General features: G+C 31.0%; 1 protein-coding gene across 1 annotated transcript in view; it reads left to right on the top strand.

Moving 5' to 3' along the window:
• Positions 1 to 294: 294 nt before the first annotated feature.
• Positions 295 to 21530, top strand: part of LOC134687431 (organic cation transporter protein-like) — a 29752-nt gene continuing 8516 nt past the window's right edge. The window contains exons 1-5 of the mRNA XM_063547722.1: positions 295 to 383; positions 2121 to 2262; positions 15538 to 15646; positions 20410 to 20559; positions 21197 to 21353. Coding sequence (XP_063403792.1) covers positions 20417 to 20559; positions 21197 to 21353 — 300 coding nt within the window. The 5' untranslated portion in view covers positions 295 to 383; positions 2121 to 2262; positions 15538 to 15646; positions 20410 to 20416. The remainder of the gene's footprint in view (positions 384 to 2120; positions 2263 to 15537; positions 15647 to 20409; positions 20560 to 21196; positions 21354 to 21530) is intronic.

Here is a 21530-nt window from a genome sequence, read left to right as displayed (position 1 = left end):
AGCATGGTATCTATGATGAGTTTATTTAATGTAGAAGAAAATGTTTCATAAAATTAACGAAATCCACTTTAAATTCCTAACTTTCGGTATATATGTGGTCCCAATATATACCGCATTAGGTCACTAGCACACCATGTAACTAATAACATCAAATGCTTTTATTTTTTTCTAACACAACAGTGTAAATATGTCAACATGCATTTAAACATATATCATACGATCAAAAGGTGATGAAAACATGCCATGTACAATGACAGCATACGCTATAACAATACAGATTCATTCAAAACATGCATTTAGGTAAAATATATGTGTCTGAGAGCATTTTCATGTGAATACACTTTCAAATTTCATTAATACTCTGAATGTATACACGAAAGATCGTGAGTATTTTCTTATTTCTTTAAGAAACTAACTATGACATATATTTAAACGTGTTTTGGTGGACATTTTCTCGCGGTTCGGAAGTAAAACCGGAAAATAATTTGCATTGACGTTATGGGAAACATGTGTATGCCTTTTATCTTACAACTCCTGTTGTATACATAAAACAATTTTAATTGAAAGGGATAACCAAATGGGTGTGGTTTTCTCTACCTACTTCAGTGGCATCAGCAAGTTTACACTGGCCATCTCGATATTGCCACGAAGTATTGAAAGTGGCGTTTAACACCTAGAACAAAAATCAATCAATCGATCGGAACTTGTCTGTTACCTCGATTTGACTTTTCGAATCAATCTAGGAATTTGTATATCGATAAAATGATGTTGCCTATATTTACTCATTAATAATCATCAATTATTCGAGAGTCACTGATGAGTCTTTTATAGACGAAACACGCGTCTGGCGTATACATAAAATTTAGTCCTGGTATTTATGATGAGTTTATTTATTATGCAACTAATCTTGAAAGATACAGTTCTAGTTATATTTCTGTTTAAAAGTCAACAATTTCACCCCAAGATTAACTGGTTTTTTTCTTTCGAAAAACAGTTATGTAAATATTGCGAACATTTATCATTGAAATTCAGTTTATTCATATGTATTTGATAAACAAACTCATCATAGATACATGGTTAAATTTTGTATTTATGCCAGACACGCGTTGTGTTTAAAAGACTATAAAATCATACAAAACAAAGTAAAAAGTAAAATAACAAAAATACCGAACGCAGAGGAAAATTCAAATGGAAAGTCCCCATTCAAATGACAAAACCAAAAGCTCAAACACATCAAACACATCAAATAAAAATGGATATATAGTTCTGTCATATTCCTGATTTGTCAAAGGCATTTTCTTATGTAGAAACTGTTCGATTAAACCTGGTTGTTAAAACCTGGTTTCATAGCTAGCTTGAGCTCTCACTTGTCGAATAAAATACCATTAGTTTTTTTAAGAAAACAGAGATATAATGGTAAATAATAAGGGTACACACGTAAAGTTTTATCATCAATAGATTCAAATTTACGCGATTGCAAATTTTTTTGGATATTTCATTACTAAAAGATAAAATGTTCGTAAATAAAACATTCTCGACTATGTCTACTGTACAACATTTTATACTGTAACTTGTTGTGTATATTACTAAATAAAGTAACACAGCTGTACAATGCCAATTTCGGTTGGGAACACTTTTTCCACAATCAGGGGTTCATTAAGAGATGAAAATCAATTAAAATAGCTATCAATTTTTTAATTTAAGTTGCAGTATAAATTTTTTTATTTGAAACTTGTTTGTTTTCGACACATAACTGGTGAAGGGCTCTGTATAACCTCGCCTTTTCACAGTTTCTCAATCGCGTACAAATTTTTTTATATTTTTTCTGACATTGACCTAACATTATATATAAGTTTATCCCAAGTTTATCGTATGCCATGTAGCTAGGCATAATGCTTCAGAACCTTGTGAATTGTTTTCCAGAACTGTACGAACATACCGATATACCCTGTTTTTTTTTCAAACCCATTTGGAAGATAAAAATAGAAGAAATAAGTGAATTAAAGAATTTAAATACCAAACGCGTGTCCATAACTCCATAACATTTTGTAAACATATGAAAATAAAAGTAGTTATGAAAATAATTTGTTATAATTTAATACGTTATTTATATCTTACAGAATTAAGGCAGGGTGAGATTTGCATATCTTAAATCACCAGCGTTACGGTTGTAGTGCTTACTGATCTGTGTCTGTAATAAAAAATTAGAAGGATTTATCGGACATTTATCGGACATTGATTCATTTCGAAAGACAATTTAAGGTAAGGTTAGAAAAAAAATTGTTGAACAGATCGTATGCATTTATTTATTTTGAAGACGAAGAATTTATCAAACCGCTCTCATCTTTAACAAATGTTGTTAAGAACTTCTTCTAAAATAATTTTATTTGCAGATGATAAAAGGGACATTAGCTACGAAGTTGGACAAAACAAATGATTGTTTGTTTCAAGCCCATGAGTCGTGAAATAATATTTCGCTATAATTGAGAATGGTTATTTATGGTGAAGGCATGTTTAGTTATCAGTAAAAAAAAAGAATGTCAATACTGAAAGTGAACAAAATCAGCTACCCGGTAATTGTCTATCGTTCACTGATATTGCCATGATTACAAATCTCCATGATTAACACGTTTTTGATATAAGACATGAAATCAAATAGACCTAGACAAATGGCAATTAAACTATTGCACGTGTTTTATGTGTATGTACGTGTATTTATGTTTATAAAAGGTTATGTGACCTACAGAATCTGCCAAACATAATCAAGACTGCCAAAAATTGCTTAACCTAAGTCATGTGGTCTCAGGTTGTCATATTGGCAGTTATACCATATTCTCAGTAAAGCCAAATTCTTATTCTGCAATGATAGCCTATTTTGTTGCAAATGTTGGCGATATAAACGGATTATAAAGTATTTTAAGCCGAATTAAAATACATATCGTGCATGCATAATGCCTTTGTAGTTTAGATGCATGCGAATTATGTTTTAATATAAAAAAGTTATATGCGGTTTGATTGCAAACTAATCAATAGAGACCAAATGATTTTGATTTAAAAATTAATGCAAGTCTATTCCTATAAAAATAACTATTTAACATTCTAACATGACGTCCTTCAAACGTTTTGAGTACACACCCGTGGTAAAATATGAATATATTGTTTGGGCTGTGCCGATTGTACTCCCACGTCATTTGCTTTTTATGAATGCGCTACCCGACGTCATAGAACTCTGACGTCAGAATATAAGCATGTTACGGTAAATACACGCTTGTGAAACGGAAAATCATCACAAACAATGAAACGTCAACACACGATGATAAAATGTGTTAAATGTGCCATTTTTTGTTTACTTATAAGACATATAAGTACAATCGTCATTTAGGTTCATCGCTCTGGGTAAAATATTTGTAATAAAGGACCAACCCGTGGTTAAATCACGATATATCCAATAACCCGATATAAAAGATAATTATATATATATATATTCAGAATTTTTGTATAGAGGTCATAGGGAAAACACATTGCTTTTAACTATGTAAATTTCGATATCAGATTTACGGATGTAATTAAAGCAAAAGAAGTATAATGTAAAATCTCAAAAATACTGAACTCTAAGGAAAATGAAATTATGAACTTTGTCAGATTCAGATTTGAACAGGTGACTGCTTATACCAAGTGACAAAAAATCAACAACCGTTGAATTGAAATAGCAATATATGTTTTTGTAATAAAAATATAATAATTAACAAATTTTTGCTAGGTTAAAAAATACAAAATTAAAATCAAGTAAATATTTTAAAAATTAAATTCAAAATAACAGCCTTCCACAGATTTAGATTCATGACCCTTTTGTATATATTAATATTTTATGATGATATTCACATTGATTCAATCATTAAACAGAGTAAATCGTAAATAAAAATCTGTTAAATAAACTATATCTGGGATGTAAGAATATTGGTACATTTTAAATGTTAGATTATTTACACACAATTGTTTTAACTTTACGGATATTATAAATCGTAACTTTATTTAAGATGATTTAGTGATATCACTAACAGGACTTGTTGAATTGTGAAATAATTTTTACATCTTTGAATAGGAGTAGTTCTATATTGTCAAAGGTGATTTCCCTTTAGTAATTCTTCTCGTTAGTGATTTATAATAGATTTGTTTTAATAGTTGCAAATCGGTGACGCTATCAACTTCAGTTTTCCCAGTTATTCATTACAACCAAATGAGTTTATGCTTAACTATACTGTCGACCATTTTTGGCAAATTATTGAAATGTCATAAATCTATTTAACTGAAACAAATCCGGGTCACAAACCAAGAAAAAACTAAAAAACAAAAAACTTTCCATCTTATTAATAATTAATATACTGAAATTTTGGAAGTTTACTAAAGATAATTTTTTCGCTGGGTACCAATGTTTGTGAATGTTGTGGGTACAAGTTAACCCCGAATTAAACTTTTTTAAAGCCTTGAGTGGTAAAAATTACCAAAATCATGAAATGGAATATCCACGAAATAGTTCGTTTTCCTTGATCCACGAAAAAGTATACCCATGAGCAAAACGAATCAACAATATTTTGAACAATGTTTAGCGCTACACAACTGTTTTTGTCCAGCATTTTATTGTCAACTTTCAACGAGACCAGGAGTAAACAGCTAAAAGCTTCACCAAAATGTCAGTTGGAAAATGGTAGCCATCGCCAACATGTAACAAAATTGGTTCTTGACGTCCATGGCCGAAATCGTCGACCCGCTAAAAAGGTTAAAAGATACGTCTGCTACAATAATTCAGATATTATCTCAAATCAATGGTAAGGGAAAAGTCATTTGATGTTCTTGGGGAGTTGTTATTGGCGGAACAGAGAAGAAGGATTTGTTTCTGACAGATATCTATTTGACCTGTTACAGGTTTCGTTTATAATATTTACCTTTAAAAACATGTCTATCATGCATATTTTTGGGGTAAAACGTTCATTTTCGTTATTTTAGACAAGGATAATTATTTTTAGTTCTCATTGGGACAGAATAGATTTTTAATCCTCCTCAGCAGAATGTAGAATAGAAGTCCCCTTACCATACATCTTATTTTCTAAAGCACCTTAAATATGTTGGACTGCATTTTAAAAGTGAATGGATACATTTACGATATGAAGAAGATTAACAATCAGATATTTTGACCTTTTCGTCGATGTTAAGTAAAATATTAAAAGAGCTTATGTTTTCTCGTTTGAATTGTTTTACAATGTGATATCGGGACCTTTTATAGCTGACTATGCGGTATGGGCTTTGCTCATTGTTGAAGGCCGTACGGTAACCTATAGTTGTTAATATCTGTGCCATATTGGTCTATTGTGGAGAGTTGTCTCATTGGCAATCATACCACATCTTCTTTTTTATATAATGTGACTCGTAATGACATGTCATGGCTTATTAAGTGATATTGAGGTATAGTTCCGTTAAGTATAAAAGTTACGTCAAATTTTGCAACAACAAAAAAAACCTGCTATACTGATTCAAAGTCTGACTGCTTTTTAGTATTAAAAATATGAAATATTATTTAGCTGACCAAAAATGCAGAGTGTATTACATGGACTGGACTTGACTATATATATACTCTTGGACAAAAAGAAACAAACTAACAAAAGTTGGAACATTCATAATTAAACATGAACATTTTAGTAAAGTTCATTTTTCGTGCGAATTCCTGTCATAGGTGCATTGTATATATAACAAAAATGAAAAAAACAAAAACAAAAAGGACCTCGTAGTGGCATGTAGAAAATATGTGTATGATAGATAGTCCATTCAATGCACCTGGATCATAATTTCATATCTATCAGCATTGTCACCAACAGTGAACCCAGAATATTAGACTCGAACGTAGATTTTTCGATATTTGGCCCAGTCAGATATGTTAGTCGATAGACGAGAAGATATGTGAGGTATTATAAGAAGTTTAACTCCTTTAAATATCTATTAAATTATGTAAGTAAACATAAAGACCAGAATCAGTATAAGACATTTTCCACAGAAGTCGTAAGATATATTAGCATGGCAGTTGCATATTCTTATTTACAAACAACATATAAATAGAAAGTCAATTAACCATTTACAGATTTAAGGCTACTTTCAGACAGTTTCTTAAATTCTCTCTATACGCAATAGTTGTCGGTTTCAATTATTTGTATACCACTTCTCTTTTATACGTGTTTTGGCACCGAGCACCCATGTACTGAAAAAAGATTAACGTTGTTGGTGATAGTTGAAATGTTTTTGGGGCATAAATAGATTAAAAAAGGTTCTATGTGTTTGAATTTCAACAAAACCGACTCACCGAGTTGTCATCGTTAAAATCATTTAAATTTTTTGGAATGTCATTTTGTTTGCTTTGCATGGTAGAAACATGCATGCATCATTGAATTGTTATATCAAAAGAAAATTAAAAAAGGACACAAGCTGTCATTGAGACAAGTTTTACATACTTTTTATTGCAAATTTTATTTTTTCAAATAAGCAAACAGTATGTTTGAATTTTGTGTTCACATAGGCTTCTTTTATTCTAGACCGGATTCCCCAATATGATTTGACATCTCACGGCTAGTAATTCATACGATACCAATTACTGTGTACATGGTTTTATTATGATGTTACTAATTGTAGCATTATGTTAGCTGACTTCAGACAATCATCATACCAAGAAAACGTGTAACACCGTATGAAAAAAACTGTTATTTCAAAGAAAAAAGGAAATTTTTGAAATGTACCCTTCAGAAATATACAGGAAAACTATATGTTTAATTAAAAAGTTCCATTAGATTGTAACACAATTCAAATAATTTTCCTTTCAGATTAAACAGACAGTCGTCACTCATGTTTAATTTAAACCGACGACGTTTATTTCAGACCTTGAACTATTTTTTTTTTAGAAGTTATGAAGATTTACGAGAACACATTTTTAAATATGTGTAAAAGTAGTTAATTTATTATAAATAATTTTTTTTTCGAACATAAAATATATTTTAAACTTGTACAAAGTGCAATGTGCCTGGAATTAAGATCGATTACAAGTACGTTTCACGTTAAATAGTTAGTTATCAAAGCTAAAAGTCAGATGAAACTTCGAATGAAAAAAAAATGTTTTATTTACTTGTTTGGCTAAGTTTTACTTTAAACAAATGTACGTGGACTATTTTAAAAAAGTACATTGACAATTTGTTTTCCTGTTCTTTAATTCGCTGTTTAGTTAAACTATCAATGTACTTTTTTTATAAAGAAATTTAACAATGAACATTGTTTTGCTAGGCAATGAATAAAAAAAATCAACCTGAATTAAATAGTTGAAAAATTAAATGAAAATATAAACAATGCACCTGTATCTCAATAATATCACCATTTTAATCAACAGTGAACTCTGCAGAATATAAGACTCGAACGACGATGTTTCTATGTTTGGCCAAGTCAATTATGTTAGTCGATAGACGTAAAGATATGTGATGTATCATAAAAATTCCAGATCCTCTTAAAATCTATAAAACTAAGTTAACATAAAGACCAGAAATACTATTAGAAATTTACCATAGAAGTCGTAAGATATGGAAGCATGGTTGTTTCATAAACAATATATAAATTGAAAGTTAATCAACTATTTATAAATTTAAGGCTGCTTTAAGACAGTTCCATTGTCGTTTTCATTAACTTGTATACCACTTATATACCACTTCACCTTTTAACGTGTTTTGGTAGCAAGTACACAAAGTACAGAAAAGATAAATGATTTGTTGATAGTTAAAACATTTGTTTTGCATAAATAGATAAATAAATTTTCAATGTTTTTAAAATTCAACTTAACCGGTTCCACCGAGTTTTCATAGTTAAAATCATTAGAATTGCATATTTTTTTTTATAAATTCCTGTTATCAAATGCATATTTGGAATGTCATTTTGCTTGCTTTGCATGGTTGAATCATATATATACTGCAGCTGTGCTTTTTGAGCTGTCAAATTGCATTGACCGTATATTCAAATGTGATATACAGTTACTGACCGTATATCACCTTGTTTATGACGTTGAAATTGTGTTTCCGTAGAGTTTTAGTTATGACGTCACTAAAACATACAGGTTCGCGGAAATTTTACGTCTTTCGCTCAAAATAAAAAAATGATGGTTTTTACCCTCAAAACTTCATTTAGAACAGTTATAAGAGTTGCAGTATATAAAGAATAATTATACATTGTCTCGAAATATCAATGTTATTTGTACTCGGCTCGAAACAGATAGAAATGCTCGGCACAGCCTCGCTTTCTACCTGTTTAGAAGCCATGTGCGAATAACATTGATATTTCGAGAAAATGTATGGTTATTCTATATATGTATCATTACACTTATTTTCTTTTTAATTGAATAATTTAATTGGATTGTAACACAATTCAAATAACTTTCTTTTCTGATAAAGCAGACAGTCGTCAATCACTTTTAAATTTACCGGACGAAGTTTATTTCAAACCTTGAAATAAATCTCTTTTAGAACTTATGAAGAAGTCAATTTACCATAAAAAAAATCGAACATAAAAGATGTAAATTAAAGTGACGGAAACATGGTTCTGAAACCGCTTAGTGTATATTTGTTATATGCTATGGAGTTCAATGAATCCAGTTTAAACTGGTTATTAATTTCAGTCATTCGAAACTGCAAAAAGTCAAATATTTTAAATTTGTACTATGTACCTGGAACTGAAATCTATTTAAAGTGCGTTGTATAGTGCGTTGCACGTTAAAGTCAGATGAAACTTTAAATGAAAAAAAAAGTTGAATATTTTATTTACTTGTATGGCTATGTTTTTTTTAAACAGGTTTACGTGGACTATTTTGTATGGGAAAATCATTTATCTGATTAAAATCTTAAGAAATGCATTGGTAATTTGTGTTCCGTATCTTAATTCGCCGATACAAGTACACCACCCTTAAACTTGTTCCAGGAAAAAACACACTTTTTAACACTATTTAATCTATTTTGGTAATATCGTTTTGCTCGGTATCCTGCATTATGTTACTATGCTAAATATATGGTACGCAAAACACGCATTTTAGAGTAATTCTAAAGATTTCTGGTATTTTTGAAATTTTGTCACAGAAAAAAATATCTAAAAAAAAATAGAAATTGTCTCAATTAATTTTTATTATATATATATATATATAGTACGACGCTAGATTAAAACTGACTTAGAAAAGTAACACCCGGCCACCGAAAGCTCTTATTTGTATGAAGCCCAGGTGGTCGTGTGGTCTAGCTACTACAGTGCAGGCGATTTCATGTCACGATATTTCAGTAGCATGGGTTCAAATACGGGCGAGGGCAGAACAAAAAATTTGCGAAAGCAAATTTTACAGATCTTACATTGTTGGGTTGATGTTTAGACGAGTTGTATATATATATATATTCGCCGGGATTCGAACCCATGCTACTGAGATATCGTGACACCAAATCGCATGCACTGTATCCGGTGCGCTAGACCACACGACCACCTTGGCTTCACAATAATAAAGGTTTCGGTGGCCGTGTGTTACCTTTATAGATGCTGAAGTAAACAAAATAATAAAGTTAAACATGTTAAATGAAGAAAGTAGAAGAAAAATTATGAAATTAAACTATTTCGTCATCATAGTGTAATTGTATCGTTGTATCGTCATCAATCGACTCACCGGTGATGCTTGAATCAGAGAAGAAGTCAAATACCAAATAAAGTGCGAAGTTAAAGAGCATTGACGACCAAAATTCCGAAAAGTTAAACCAAAATATATCGTTGCAGATGACAGATTTACCATATTTCCCTAGTTTTATTCCGTTAGCAAAAAATACGTACATTGTTACAAACTATAAATAGGCAATAAATAGAAAAGGTTTAAAACCAGGTTTAATCCACCATTTCTACATAATAAAATCTCTCTACCAAATCAGGAATATGACAGTTGTTTGATGTGTTTGAGCTTTTCATTTTGCCGTTTGATTAGGGACTTTCCTTTTTAAATTTTCCTCGGAGTTCAATATTTTTGTGATTTTACTTTTTACATCGCAATTGCTTGAGGACGTTGCATTAGAGTCGTGCAAAACATAATCAGAAACTACTAGTAATGATGGCTATTAAAGTGTTTTTTCACGCCTAGTAAAACTTATTTCTGTCTTCGTTTTGTTTCATCCTCAACTAACGAACTGATTATACTTCATTGGGTTTGGTGCGCATACGGATCCAACCCGCCCCAAAAAAGAAATTGAAATTTTGAGAAAAATGATTTCGGTAATCACTGATTGAAAAGGAGAATGAAGAATGAAGTTTTGTAAATGACCCGTCAGTAAAATAAACTCATCATAGATACCAGGATTGAAATGTTGATACGACAATCATACAAGTGAGAGGTTTAACCTATATACCCAGGCTCAATCCATCATTTTCTTCATTTAAAAATGCCTGTACCAAGTCAGGAATATGACAGCAGTTGTCTCCATTCATTTGATATGTTTTGTTATTTTGTGATTAGGGACTTTCCGTTTTAAATTATCTCGTGGAGTTCAGTATTTTTTTGTGTTTTTTTTTTTGCATTTTCGCCAGACGCGTGTTACGTCTACAAAAGACATCAAATTAAGTTTTTAAAAAAGTCCAAATAAAGTACGAAGTTGAAGAGCATTGAGGAATACTGAGATTTAAACCGCTTTTCCCGAATCTCAATTCATTGACTGCCAGCCATGTGAAAAGTGAACCAATTCACTATATAAAAACTTAAATTCATACACTGATCTCATCGTGAATTGTTGGAAAAATTACGAAATAATATTATACGAGGGGTAAGATTGTTTAATTACTCTACGTCTTGGTTCTAGTAGAGTTGGTCACGAAACGTCAAAGCTAGTGCTGAGGCACAACCGTTGCCAAAATATTTTTTTTAAAATAGGACATTCATGAAAGCAATTAGATCTTCTAAATCCTAAGGAATATCACATTTCATCACTAAATAAAAGATTCAAAAGTGAATTAGATTACTTATTTGTTTAAACATGATAATTATTTTCACAGAGCTGCTAGTGCATCTTTCATACGCTTTTTATTCTAAGATTCTCTTGAGTAAACATTAGAAAAATTAAAATTAAATTCCTATCAGGTATGCATAACAATCTCAAATTGTAAACATGAAAATGAAATACGAGAGAGAAAGTTTATGTTTGTGACAATCATGATGTAATATGTTATTCGTATTTTACGACATTGCGACAGGGTGAAATAGATCCTACTAAAATTTCCATCGTAACAGTATTCTTACTGATCTGTGTCAGTGTTATAAAATTAGAATACCTCTCTAGATAGTAATAAAAACTATTCATTTGAAAGAAAATTTGATGACAAAGATTAAAAGATCGTTTAAAGGTAAGAACTTTATGTTGTTGAACAGATCTCATGTACCTATTCGTTTTAAAGAGTAAGAATTTAACTTTTATGAACTTGATAATAAAAATTACTTACAAAAGTAGAAAATGCTGTTGCAAAATACTTCTAAGTCTGTTTAATTTTTTGATGGGTATAAAGGGCATTAGCTATGAAGTTGACAACAAAATAGTACAATTAAAATTTTGTTCTAATTATGGTATAAAAAGTATATGCTGTACAATTGCTAACCATCTACCAGAGACTACCCGATGTGAATGTAAAAAACAATGTTGAACATTTTTTCGCAAAAAAAATAAATAATTTTGTTAATCTCTTTACTTGTGGTATTACTGTATCGAAACATTTGATATCATAGATAGGTTTATTTAAAAAAAAATCGTAATACAGGCCACCGTATTGTAAAACAATTCAAGATATTTTTCATTTTGAGTGATTTAGGCGTAATACTAATACCACCAAATCATGGTACGTCACATCCGTATTTATACGAAAATAGGTCGAATAAATATATTCCCTTGAATTTGACAGTTTTAGGTAATAATCGTACATTTTATTGCAGTAAAACATTTCTGTTTCATAAACATATGTCTTGTGCACCATTTTTGTTTTATTTGGGGTTTCTATAGAGTATTTTGTAAATTTGAGGTAACATGGTTACTAAGGCTTGTACAAAGGTCAAATAAAGGAGAAATTTGATAGGTTAACTTACAGTGATGATTATTTTCTTAAGTGCAATGACCTGTTATGTGAAATTTTTTCTATAGTACTGGACAGGGTAAAACTTTACTCAGTATTTCTTTATTTGAAACAGAGATAAATTCTGCACAATATTTTGAAAAGTGCAAAATTAACAAAGACTTATAGAGGGAAATCAATGGTGGTATTACACCTGCAGATAGTCATCCCTCAATGTTATAAAGACGACGTGAGTAAGTTAACACAAACCTTGAGATACTTTTTTCATGGTCTTTAAATAGACGTAAAAGTGGTCAATTAAGCATGAATATTTGTTTTGAATAAAATAAGTTGTAAAGTTATAAAATTAAAGTGATGGAAAAAGGGCTCTAAATGTCTTTAGTTAATATAAGTCACGCGATATAAGTTATATGTTCAGATCTTTGTCCGCAAAACAGTTCAACCTTAAATATTAAGGTCACTGTTAAATATTTTAAACTTGTAGCTGGAATTAAAAATTAGACCTCGATTTAAAATTGATGTGATGCACTTTAAAGTGATATGAAACTTCAAATTAAAAATAAAAGTTGAATGTTTTATATAATTGAATAGTTTCATTCAAGTGTGGTAAATAACTTTTTTTGACAAACAAAATCCTTTACGTATTTTATTTATTGCTATTGAAATATTTTCTTCCCATGCATTAGTTCGTCTTTACTTTTGCGTATTCAGTGACCTTAACTCCAATACTTTATGTTAGAACTTCAACAATCGCAAAGCGCAAGTGCGAGTGAAAAATTAATGATAATAATTAAATTACCTTACACTGGAAGCTTTATAGTGTCGATCGATTAAACCCCATCAAGTTTAGTCCTGATATCTATGATGAGTTAATTTACTACACTAAATAATATAACAACTCTTTAAGCTTATGGCTCTAAAAAAACAAACTATTAAACAAATCATCGCTCAATCTAAAAAAAAAACTCAAATCAAAAAATTAGAAGTTGTCTAAAAACAGAATAAACAGCAATAGAGTATAAATGTATCTTATCCTTGATTTCCAAAATGATATATTTATATATCTGCACTACAAAGAGTAATATGTGAGTAATGTTATTACAAAGAGGACAATGTGTAAATGACAGTTAGTCACAGCACATATTGTCTATCAGTCTATTAGTTTGAAAAAAACAAACATGAATTTAAGGAAATCAAGGAAAAACAGACGTTGACAAATTAAAAATGGAAGTCTAAAACGAAAACAGATCAACTTCCAGAGCACCTCAGAACCCCCCCCCCCCCCCCCCCTACTTAGTTTTTGGTGGGGTTCGTTTTGCTTATTCTTTAGTTTTCTATGTTGTGTCATGTGTAATATTGAATGTCTGTTTATCTTTTTCATATTTAGCCATGGCGTTGTCAGTTTATTTTCGATTTATGAGTTTATGAGTTTGACTGTCCTTCTGGTATCTTTCGTCACTTGTTTTAAGACAACGTTGACCAGTCAAGTTGAAACACTTATCAGGCCAGTGTCTTTAACGTATCTTGAAACCTATACATGTTTATACATTTGAAAATGAATTGTACATTTCAAATTAGACTTTCACGAATTTTGTTTGAATGTTTTTTTATATCGGTCAGATAACCTTTGAAAGTACACGGATGTCTGTGAACCCAATTTAAGATTTAATGCAAGTAAAAAAAAAATTTAATGATGATTTTTTCATATTTCTTTAGAAATGAAGTAGTTACATGTTATTAAATAGAATACTAATACATCATTTTCGACTTGATTCTTCTATGTTTGTATATAGACTTGAAAGAACATCCCCATAGATGTCAATTAGATCCGAATCTTAGGGAAATACACTTCATTTCTAACAAGGATTTTTTAATATTTCATAAAGAATAAATTATCAGCCGACACTAAAAAAAAATAATAATCACCAAAACGTTATTCACTACACGTATATCTGTGTTGATCAGCATATATAATATAATAAATTTTGTCAATTATTACAAACAAAACATAAATGAAATAAAATTAAAAAACATACAAGACCAGCAAGACTAGGAACTTGCATATTTATATGTTAATGTCAGCAGAAGATAACGAATTATTGGATACTCATCAACAGTGTGAATTACAGAAAATACTGTCTTAATAATATCCGTCTTACTTTAGGACAGTATTTTCTGTAAGTTCTGACTGTGAAATTATATGATGATTAACACAGATATACATGTAATGAAAATACTGTCTTTATTTTTTCTGTCTTACTCAACCGACCATGCAAGGGCTGTTTTGCCAGTCAAGGTCTTTAAAAACTTCAATTTGTTGTTGTCCTACTTTAAATGTCAACAAGACTTCGTGTTTTCGTTTTGTTGTGCCTTAAATTCACACTGTTGATGAATATCCAATGATTCGTTATCTTATGCTGACATTAGCATATCAATACGCAAGTTCCTTACTGGTCTTGATGGTCTTGTATGTTTTGTTTTTAATTAAATTTCATCCATTTGTTTTGGAGTTCAGTGTAACGTTAATTTTCACTGAATTTGTACACAATTTTTGTTAAGGGGTCAGCCGAAGCCCACTCCATGTGTTGAAGACCGATTGGTGGCATTCGGGTGTTTTCTGTTCTTTTTCAGGTTATTGTCACTTTGACACATTCCCAATTTACATTCTCAATTTTCAGTGCTCTTATAAATTAAAATAAGAAAATAAAACCCCGCTAGAAGATAGAAATATTTCAACACATACATAATTTTGAAATATGCACTATAAAATTCAAATCAATTATTATACAAATGTAAATGTTTTTATTTGTAAACAAGGGAAATAGATAACTAGTGAGATTTTTTACTAATGAGATGAAAACCCCACTACACGTACTTTTTATAAAGAAAAAGAAATATTCTGAAGTTATATCTTTTTTTGTTTTAAGCCCCTATTTACTTGTTTCAATCAGGAAGTCTAATATTTAATCGAATTTTTATAAATATTTGACTTTGATCACCAATATTTCCGCGGATAGAGATTATTGTGGTTAATTGATTAATACCTGTAAACAGAACAGACAGACATTTAAGGTATTTTTTTCCATCAAGACACAGGAAAGTGACCTCTATGTACCTTATTTTGGTTTTATAGTACTGTAGGATTGCTATTGCTCTTACCGTGTATACTTAACGTCTAAATGGTTTTTTGTGTATAATGGAAATATAATCGCACATATATAACTGTGTTGAACGCCTCATTTGGGATGTTCACTATGTTTGACATAGTTGGCGGCTTCGAAGCTTAAAAAAAGACAAAGGTAAGAAACAGTATAAAATTTCTTTTTTTGGGAAAAGTAAACACCAAATACTATTTTGCACAGAAAAGAATGATTCCTGATTTATTTCCAGATTGGAGAAGCAGACGTAACCATTGCACAGTTTTCTAAAGGCTCCTGAGTTTTTTGTGTCGGAGATTTTGAAGCTAAAGACAAAAAAATAATTTCGGAGACCTATTTCGGTATTTCGTATATAGAATTGACTCAATATCACAGAATCAAATTACCAATTTCTTGGTTCAAATATTAATACTTCGTCTAAATGTAATGTTTTGCACGGGATTGCATATTTTGCAGCACACAGGTGATAGTTAGGGGTGGTTGTGGACAATCATTAACAGTATTTGATTGCATTTAGAAAGAATGAATCTACAAGAAACCTGATTAGTTCGAATGAGAAAAAAATAGAAAACTACTAAAGAATTATTACATTAATTAGAAATAAGCAGATAAATGTTCATTCATGTCTGCCTATACTATAACATCAAATTTACAAATTAGCCAGATGTTGCTACTTTTGTGTTTCCTTTTTTGCTGCAAAAGTTGAGCCTCTTATTATATCTTGTTCATTCTAACATTTCATTCGTCATCCTAATCAACCTGAAAATTTACAAAAAGTACTGAAAAAAATATTCCATTCCAATCAGTATTCAAAACATATATACAGTCCGCCAAAAGTTAAGCACCACCTGTTTTTATTGCACAGATTTTTTTTCAAATTTAAAAAATCAATTATTCCACGAAAAAAATAAAACAATCATATAGCAATTTTGCTAATGTATACCATAAACAAACCAGAAATGTAATTTTAGTCACTTATGAAGGTTCTATGCATGTAGGTTTTCCATTCATAGAAATAGTGTAAATTACTGAATTCAGAAACAGAATTTAAGTTTCACTTTGATTTTATTTTTCTACAAAAAATGATCACCCAATATTATTAAAACTTTCTACACATAAGCTTTGGTATGTTTGGCAATTTTAATGACAACATTTGAGTCAACAGCATGCATAACAACCTCACTTCCGGTAGAGTTTCAAAACACGACGTTTCATTCTCGGAATAAGCCTTCAAGCTTTAGTTTAGGAAATCTGTTGCATTAAACAACAAATACCACTTTTAAATCGACAAAATATTGTGAAGGTGGATCTCTGTGATTGAGATTTCCGCCAATGGTATCTCAGACATGTTTGATAGGGTTTATGTATGGGGACATGGAAGGCTAAACAATAGTGAAAATGGCTTTTTGCTCTTTGGACTCAGTTAAAATCCTTGCTCTGTGTGTTCTAGCGTTGTCGTCCATGTACAAGAGTCTTGGCAATGTCGACGCAAGTGGGGGATTATTAAAATGAGAGACTAAAATGTTTTAAGGCTACAAATCTCTGTTTGTCTGTCCGTTTATGCTACCCTGCAGAACATGCATACCCAGCTTATAACAGTATGAGAAGCAACCCCGTACTGGAACACCACCAACACTGAATGCAGTCCTTGTGCAAACATTGTTTTTGGTCATAGGCCGTTTTGTTTCCCCGCGAAATTCGTATTTTGGCGTCTACTGGCAGTAAAAGAAACTGACTACCATCTGAACAATGAGTGTTTTGTCAGCTTCTTATGTTCAAGCATAGATAGTCATTATCCCATTAAAACCTGACGGTGGAGTGCCTTCCTGTAAGTACAGGTCTCTATACACCAAAACTTGCTCTTCAGTTGCCTCTGAGAAGTCGACTGACCAATGTACGAACACTTACACGACCACCTGGAGAAACTGTGTATTTGTAAACGCGCAGATGACATTTGATAAGAGGTTGCTTGACTGCTTTATCGGAGTTCAATCGTTTTGGTCGTAATTGATTTTCTTAGTGTATGTTGAAGGTAATTCATAACACCAAACATTAATATTTTTTTCGCAATAGTTAAAAAAATATTGCCAGTTATATTTCGGTGGTGCTTAACTTTTGGCAGACTGTATAACAACTCCAATGCAGTAGCAGAATGGTATAATTTGTAGTAAGAAGGAATAAGAAACCCCAAGTTAACTATACAAAACATTTACAAAAACCGCAATTAATAAAGACAAGGAGCAAGTGTTAAAAAAGTGTAAGAAGTTTTTTTAGTAATAAAGTCACTCTAAATGTCTAAAATAGGGAAAGTATTAGATACATGTAAAAGAAGGATTTAGATGCATGTAAAATAAGAATCAGATACATGCAAAAGAAGGATCAGATACATGTAAAAAAAAAGGATCAGATACACGCAAAAGAGGGATCAGAAACATGCAACAGAAGGATCATTTACATGGAACATGGAAAAGGAGGATCAAATACATGTAAAAGATGAATTAGATTCATGCAAAAGAAGGATCAGATACATGGAAAAGAAGGATCAGATGCATGTAAAACAATGATCAGATACATGGGAAAAGACGGATCAGAAAGATTGAAAAGAAGGATCAGATACTTGCAAAAGAAGTACAGATACATGTAAAAAAAGGATCAGATAGATGAAAAAAGAAGGATCAGATACATGCAAAAGAAGTACAGATACATGGAAAAGAAGGATCAGATAGATGAAAAAAGAAGGATCAGATACATGCAAATGAAGTACAGATACATGCAAAAGACGGATCAGATAGATTAAAAAAGGATCAGATACATGCAAAAGAAGTACAGATACATGGAAAAGACGGATCAGAAAGATCAGATACATGCAAAAGAAGTACAGATACATGGAAAAGACGGATCAGATAGATGGAAAAAGAAGGATCGGATACATGTTAAAGAAGTACAGATACTAAGTACATGAAAATGACGGATCAGATAGATGGAAAAAGAAGGATCAGATACATGTAAAATAAAAGGTGTATTATTATTAATAATGAGGAGAAAAACTGAATTTTCTTTCTCCACGGCATTCAAGTTGAACTTGCTCGCTGCAGTTTTCATAAACCGCTGGTCAGATTAACTTAGGATTCCACAATATTCTGGACTGCATATTCTCTCAATTTAAAGGTGTATTAGTGCATTGAGGTATAAAAAGATACTTTTAGGGGTCAAGAGAAGAAAGCGGTTTACTATGGAACCCTATGGATATTATAACATGCTTTAACGAATGTCAGATCGAAATATGTATATTCGTACGACAAAATACATTTCAATGATGGGTGTTTAAGAAAACAGATCACTAAGTGCGTCTACTTCGGCTTGCTGGAAATATTTTTTTTTTTGTCGGAGCATTCCGTGCAAAACAAAATTTGATGCTTTTACTTACCTTGAAAACATTCTTCGCTTCGAAGTCTCCGCATATACTGTAATTCACACATTACCATTCCTTATAATGGTATTGTTTTTTTTAACCTAAAATTGCCTTCTTGGCATCACCTCTCCAATGAAAAAATCTCTTATGACGTTTTATATGTTAACAGCGTATGCAAAAACAATTCATTGCGCAGAAAATGGTTAATATAAAGAAGAAGATGTGGTATGATTGCCAATGGGAAAACTATCCACAACATACCAAGATGACACAGACATTTACAACTACAGGTCACCGTACAGCCTTCAACAATGAGCAACGCTCATTCCGCATAGTCAGCTATAAAAGGCCCCGGTAAGCCTTTTTTGCAGGTATGATTTTTTAAAATTTTCAACAGGAGCCGTATTTACCAACACAATGTAGACGTGACAACCCTTTATTATTTCTCAAACAAAATTGGTTATAAGTAGGATTTTAATTTGATAAAAGACGATTTGTATCTAGTATTCCGACAATTCCGAAGAAATATCAAAATAAGACAAGACAAGACAATTTTATTCTTTTAAACCATAATTGTGCACATGATATGATGAGATAGGAATGCTACCATTACTTTTCATATAAATATATATCTATGCAAGAAGTTATTATAACAGAAAAAAAAATAAATAGAAAAGGCTAACCAGAAATACCTGCTACTGAATATGTAACCTTTATAAATTTGCATATATTTTTAACTTATGCCTATGTGTTGTTTGTAATAATTTAAAAATATATATATTTTCTCTGTTACAATAATAATTATCCGAAAACATTTTTTTTGAGTCGTCTAGGGATCTACAATTCAAAAGAAAGTGAAATTCATCACCTTTTTCTTGAGATTGACATACATTACAATATATTCTTTTCTCTATCTAAACCTATCCATTTTCAAGTTTCAATTGGTAATCTTTTTTTTTTTTTTTTTGATTACCAGTTCTAAATCTAAATATGTTTTTGAATTCAAACTTATCGTTATATAATCTATATGGTAAACCTTTTGACGAATTGCATATATCTGAACGCCAGTTTTGTTGACATTTGGTTATATAACTTCTGTTTTAAAGTATCATTCAGCCATTTTGTGCTAACCAGATATATCAAGAATATTTTTTTATAAACATGACCCATTCAATCTTACAACTATTCTATGAATATCTTAAAATCATAAAGTTATACAAAATGTGTGACAACTTTCTTTCTTTGCCGTGGACAGTTCTACACTAATGATTTACGATACGTAGTTTAACAGTACACATAATAAACTGTTGATGTCCAGATTTAATGTATGTTCAGATAGATGTCCCATTTGATTTATTTGAAAGAATAGGCTTAAATCAGTACTGCAAATAAATCTGTAGAAAGTATAACAACGGATAAAAAACGTCCCAACCATGACTTTCTACTCTTGCAAAGGGGCAGGACATTGAGTTCTTAGACAGATAGTCATATTTTATTTACCATATTAAAGCAAAACTTGCAAATCTTTACTCTCAGATCGGAAGAAACTTTTCACAGCTCAAAGACCATTTGCAAAACTCTTCTCTGGTGCCTTCTTATTTAAAATTATTGTAATATAACAAGGCCGACTATTGCAAATTGAATAGTTTACCGATTTTTTGTACATTTAATGAAATATTACTTTTTTGTCAGGACCAAGATGAATTACGACAAACTACTAATGAAAATCGGAGGGTTTGGCCGTTTTCAAAAACGTATGCTGGCTCTGTTAATAATTCCTCCATTTTTGGATCCCATGACGTCATACATGCTGACATTTATACTCGGAGATCATAAGCACAGGTTAGTTTTTTTTCAAATTGCAATCTGAGTGACAGACAACAATACGCGATAAAACACAGAAAAACTAATTTCTGATAATAACAATACAAGATACACTACAGAAAAAAAGGATTGCTATTAATTTCAAACGTAATAATGATAGTGACAGCCGGTAGTCCGGTGTATGTAATGCTTGTTTTAAAAATAGGTAGTCGTGTTACATGTAAACGTTTTTAATTAATAAGCTTCTTTTTTGTTCCTTTATAAATCGACATTGACGATCTGATCTACAAGTTATTACATTTCAAGACATGACACTTCCCTTCCAAAAAAACGATATCTCACGTTACGAAAAAACGTACAAAGCCACAAAAAATATTTTTTGTTTAGCGGTCGATAAAAGCTGCAATCGTTATTTTTCAGATTTTTTAAAGAAAAAAAACCCAAAACCCAGAAATTAAGTCAATACAATTGAAATATTTGTTTAATTATCTCTATATTGAGTTAATATGTAAAAGGATAGCATTTTAGAAATATGTCTGCTGTGACTTAAAGCTAAACGAAGAATTTAATTTTATATGATGAATATGAATTGAATATTGATAATTTGAAAAAATCTTTCTTGTTAAAGTTTATGCATTTTCACTATATATTGCAGATGCCAAATGCCAAACACCATGGGGGATCAATTTAACAGTACTCTAAATATGGCTGCAAACATTTCTGAATGTTTTGTATATCAAAATGGTAGTACAACAGCCTGTAAAGAGTGGGTATACGATCAAAGTCAGTACACATCTACACTTATTTCAACAGTAAGTATTGCGTTCAATTACGATTTTAGGATGTTAAAAAGCAAACTGCAATCTTAATGATCCTTAATGTACACATATAAAGTATTTTCGAATTTATGAGCCTCACTTCCCAAACAACGACGATTATACTGATGAAATCCATGGAACTACTTCTAGAAAATATTTCTTAAATGTAAT

The sequence above is a fragment of the Mytilus trossulus genome, chromosome 10 (assembly GCF_036588685.1).
Source record: "Mytilus trossulus isolate FHL-02 chromosome 10, PNRI_Mtr1.1.1.hap1, whole genome shotgun sequence".
NCBI lineage: Eukaryota > Metazoa > Mollusca > Bivalvia > Mytilida > Mytilidae > Mytilus > Mytilus trossulus.
The sequence above is the reverse complement of the archived record's forward strand: the minus strand, read 5'-3'. Positions and strand labels throughout refer to the sequence as shown.